Raw genomic sequence first — 4,633 nt, forward strand, 5'->3', positions numbered from 1 at the left:
ACATTGATACCAAACTTTGGCCAAGGTGTACTCTTGTCTTTCTCCTAGGGTTTACACTCTACCTACACCTCACCCCCTAAGCTTATTTTTTTAATGCATTATTTAATTTAATGAAAGAATAAGACACATTCCACGTTCAATAGTGTGTCACTTGATATTTACAATAATAAGTGGGTTTGGATCAACTCGGAAAAAGAGGTGAAAATATCTTGAACAAGGAAAATGCCATATGTATATCCATCCATATCTATTAACTAATCCATCTATATAAAGTCCTTGAAACCATGATCTATATATACTTTGTTAAAAAACAAAAGGGTAATTTTTAAGTTTAAACTTTAATTTTAGTTTTAGTTACATATTCTTATATCTAAATAAATGTTATGATATACTTAAAACTACAAGTTTTGCAGAGATTATTAATATATTTCATACGTCTTTCTTTCTTTTTTAAATATACCGTGTCCGTGCTCAATCGGTCACTAAAAGGGCAGCCTGGTGCACTAATTAAGCTCCCGCTAATAGTGTCACACGTCTTTCTTTCTTTTTTAAACATATTGTCCATGCTCAATCGGTCACTAAAAAGGCAGCTCGATGCACTAAATTCCCGTTATACGCGAGGTCCGAGGAAAGGGAGAACCAGAAAGATTTAGTATTCGTGCTCAATCAGTCACTACTATATAAATATAAAATAAAAAGAAGGATTACTCTTTTTCTCCTCAATACTCTCTTATATACTCCATATAAAAGTCACATTAGCTATTCAAGAACTTTGAGACTCTCTTGACAACCAAAAACACAAAAAGATGTCAAGTAACTCAAGCCCACTAGAAATAGACACTTCATTTTCACATTCCAACTTCTTCTTTTTCCAAGATCAATCACCAATTTTACAATGGGATGATGATCTTTTCTTCAATAATCCATGGTTTGATGATGATCAATCACCAATACCATATAACTCAGAGAAAGATGAAAATCATCAAATATTTGAAGAATCCTCAGACAATACAATTATATCAAAAGGAAGCACTAGCCATGGTCAAGAATTAGAAGAGGTAACATCCCAAGAAGAAAAAGAAAAAGAAAAAGAAGAAGAAGAAGAAAAGCATTATATAGGAGTTAGAAAAAGGCCATGGGGTAAATATGCAGCAGAAATAAGAGATTCAACAAGAAATGGAATTAGGGTTTGGTTAGGAACATTTGATACAGCTGAAGAAGCTGCTTTAGCTTATGATCAAGCTGCATTATCAATGAGAGGTCCTTGGTCTCTTCTTAATTTTCCATTGGAAAAAGTTAAGAAATCACTTGAAAAAATTGAGTATTCTTGTAAAGATGGATTGTCTCCTGCTGCTGTTCTAAAAGCTACTCATAAAACAAGGAGAGTGAAGCATAAGAGAAGTAGTAGAAAGAAAAAGAATAAAGAAAATCATAATGTTCTTGTTTTTGAGGACTTGGGGGCTGAATTATTAGAAGAGCTTTTAATGACTTCATTGTAACATTCGTGTCAAAGGTATTGGGTTCAGTTTGCTGGAAGAACGGAGAAATTAGTTCGTCATAGCATTCGTGTCGAAGGCACTGAGTTTAGTTTTCCTGAAAGATTGAAGAAATTATCTCTCATCCGCTTTCGGTTAGTGTTTACTGATGAGTTATTAATTACTCGCTATCTGACAGAAAAATATGACTCGAAGAATTTCATCCATAAAAAAAGCACGGGAAGGAAGACGATCAGAATCTCATGATCTATGAGTTTAACTGACCCTTTTAATCCAGTTCATATAATGTCTTTCTCGGGAGCTAGAGGAAATGCAATAAAACTTGCTCTTTTTTATTTTGTTTTATTTTTCAATTCTTGGTTTTTTAGGAATTGGGAGTTTAGTTTTTAGAACTTTTGATGGTGCAATCTCAGAAATAATGTTTCGACTTGTTTGTGCATATAAATTTGCCTTTTTTATTTACTTTTTCACTTTGAGTGCTGGTATTATAAATAAACATGATGCTTACCAGGATATTCCTCTTCATCTTTTGGAAATTTCGAAAGTTTTAAAAAATAAAAAATACCCCATCTTTTAAAAATCAACAATCAATTTTTTTATAAATATTAAATACTTGCTTAGACTTTAATTACGTTTGATTGATTCGATATTATATTTGTGATTTAAACTTATCATGGCATTAATCTAGCTATAATTATAATTAAAGCATATCATTATGAATAAAAAATAATAGAGGCCCTGCAAAATGAAACAATATTGGGAATACTATTGTCCCTTTCCTTTTCAATTCTTGTTCCCATTTGAGAAGATTAGTTGTCAATTGTCACATAGGGAAAAGTCACAAAATCTTGAATTTATAGTGCATATTATATATCATGACGAAGAAAAAAATAAAAATTAAACGACCTTTTGCACTAATCCCATTTTACTGTGTATTACATCACAGGGAGCTCTTAGAGTTATTACTCAAATGGTCACTCAACTATCCCAAATTATCTCCTAAAGTCACTTTACTTTCGTTCGTAACAACAAAGTCATTGAACTATGCCTATTGCACTCAGAAGGTCACTCAACTAGATTTTCCAAATTTTGGATTGCCAAATACTTATTTTACCCTCTAAATTATAAATATTTATCTTCTTTTTATTTTGTTAAACTTTTTAATATTATGTTTTTCCCTATTTAATTTATATTATGGACTTATCTATAGAATAAATAAATATTATTTATAAATTAAAAAAATAAAAATTATTTAAGCATGTACTATGCTGGAATAATAAAATAACGAGCTTAGTAAAAAAAGTTAATTAGAATAATTTGTTAGTAATAATGATTTAGTATTAACAACAAAACTTCAAAAATTTATTTACAAAATTCAGAATTAAAGAAAATAAAGGTTGTAAAATATATATTTCATGCACGTAATACAAAAATAATTATTTAAATAAAGATATTTTTATAATATACATTATATATTCTTAAATATGCTCAATTATATTATTATGTTTTTATCAACTTTCCGACGACACAAAGTTATGTCACCGGAAAGTAGGGGGACTATCTGTATAGGGTAAAATATACTATGTAAATCGTGCATGGAATATGTATAATATAATTGAGCATAATTTTCAAGAATATATGTATATATATATATATATATATATATATATATATATATATATATATATATATTATAAAAATACTTTTAATTAAATAATTATTTTTATATTACATGCATGGAATATATATTTTACAACCTTTATTTTCTTTCATTCTGAATTGTGTAAATAATTTTTTAAATTTTTGTTGTTAATACTAAAATTATTATTACGAACAAATTATTCTAATTAATTTTACTATGCTTATTATTTTGTTATTCCAACATTATAGATTATAGATGCTTAAATAATTTTTATTTTTTTAATTTATTAATAATATTTATTTATTCTATAGATAAGTCCATAATATAAATTAAAAAGGGAAAATCATAATATTGAAAAGTTAAAAAAATAAAAGAAGATAAATATTTATAATTTAGAGGATAAAATAGGTATTTGGCAATCCAAAATTTGAAAAATCTAGTTGAGTGATCTTCTGAGTACAATAGCATAGTTCAGTGACTTTGTTGTTACAAACGAAAGAAAAGTGACTTTAGGAGATAATTTGAGAAAGTTGAGTGACCATTTGAGTAATTGACTCGGAGCTCTTACGTTGTTCTTGGGACATTTTTAATAGATGTTTAATTAGATATATGTGATGACCGCCATGTCATCATGCCACATAAGCGTCATTTGGCATATATTAATGACATGTGGAAGCTTACATAAGAAGAAGGCTAGCATTTGTGAGAAAATTCTAGAGAGATGGACATTTCCTTAGGAAGAACCTAGATCCTTATGGATTTGCTAGGAAAGTTCTTGGAATCTTCTAGGCTTGTAGAGAATTCTAGAAAAAGCCCTTATCTTGTAAATATCAAGGAGTTGTGTAATAATTAATATTTACACACTAGCCCCTAGGAGACTAATATATAAAGGGGGTCATTCGTTTGTAATTCATCAAGCAAACAATTCAAGTTCTCTTTAATACAAAGTTTCCTTTAACAATTCTCTTATGTTCTTTCTTCCATTCTCTTAGCGATCTTGAATGTAGTAAGGCTGACTTGACATAGCAAGAACGTGAGCAAGAGCAAGTTGTGCAAGATCGTGAGCGAGTTATCAAGTGCCGCATGTGTACTTAGTTAACAACTAAGGACGTGACATATAGTTCTAAAAATATCTGTAAGTATCAAAAGTATTTTTTGAAACATGTATTTTTAATATGTCATGATTTTTCTTTGTGATGGCGGTGTCAGAGCAAAATTGGCGTGTCTCGACTATTCTATTAGATATATATTAGTGGCGAAGCCAAGAATTTGAGTAATAGAATTAAAGAAAATGTGAAAGTATCACATTTAAGATACGAACCTAAGTAAAAAAAGATTCAACATTTTATATATAGATAAAAAAAATTATTTTTTCCTATTTTTTACAACATAATTTTCTGACGAGAAGATTTAATTGAATTAACCCCATTCACCAAAGGAAGCTACACCCTTGATATATGTTATCTTCACTAGCATAAATATCAGATAATTGCCT

General features: G+C 29.0%; 1 protein-coding gene across 1 annotated transcript; it reads left to right on the forward strand.

Annotated features, from left to right (window-relative positions):
• Positions 1–389: 389 nt before the first annotated feature.
• LOC104226966 (ethylene-response factor C3-like) lies at positions 390–1,958 on the forward strand. Its single transcript, XM_009779085.2, has one exon. It carries the CDS (start codon positions 807–809, stop codon positions 1,497–1,499), a length of 693 nt encoding a protein of 230 aa, XP_009777387.1. The 5' UTR covers positions 390–806; the 3' UTR covers positions 1,500–1,958.
• Positions 1,959–4,633: the final 2,675 nt, after the last annotated feature.

This window comes from Nicotiana sylvestris, chromosome 5 (genome assembly GCF_000393655.2).
Source record: "Nicotiana sylvestris chromosome 5, ASM39365v2, whole genome shotgun sequence".
NCBI lineage: Eukaryota > Viridiplantae > Streptophyta > Magnoliopsida > Solanales > Solanaceae > Nicotiana > Nicotiana sylvestris.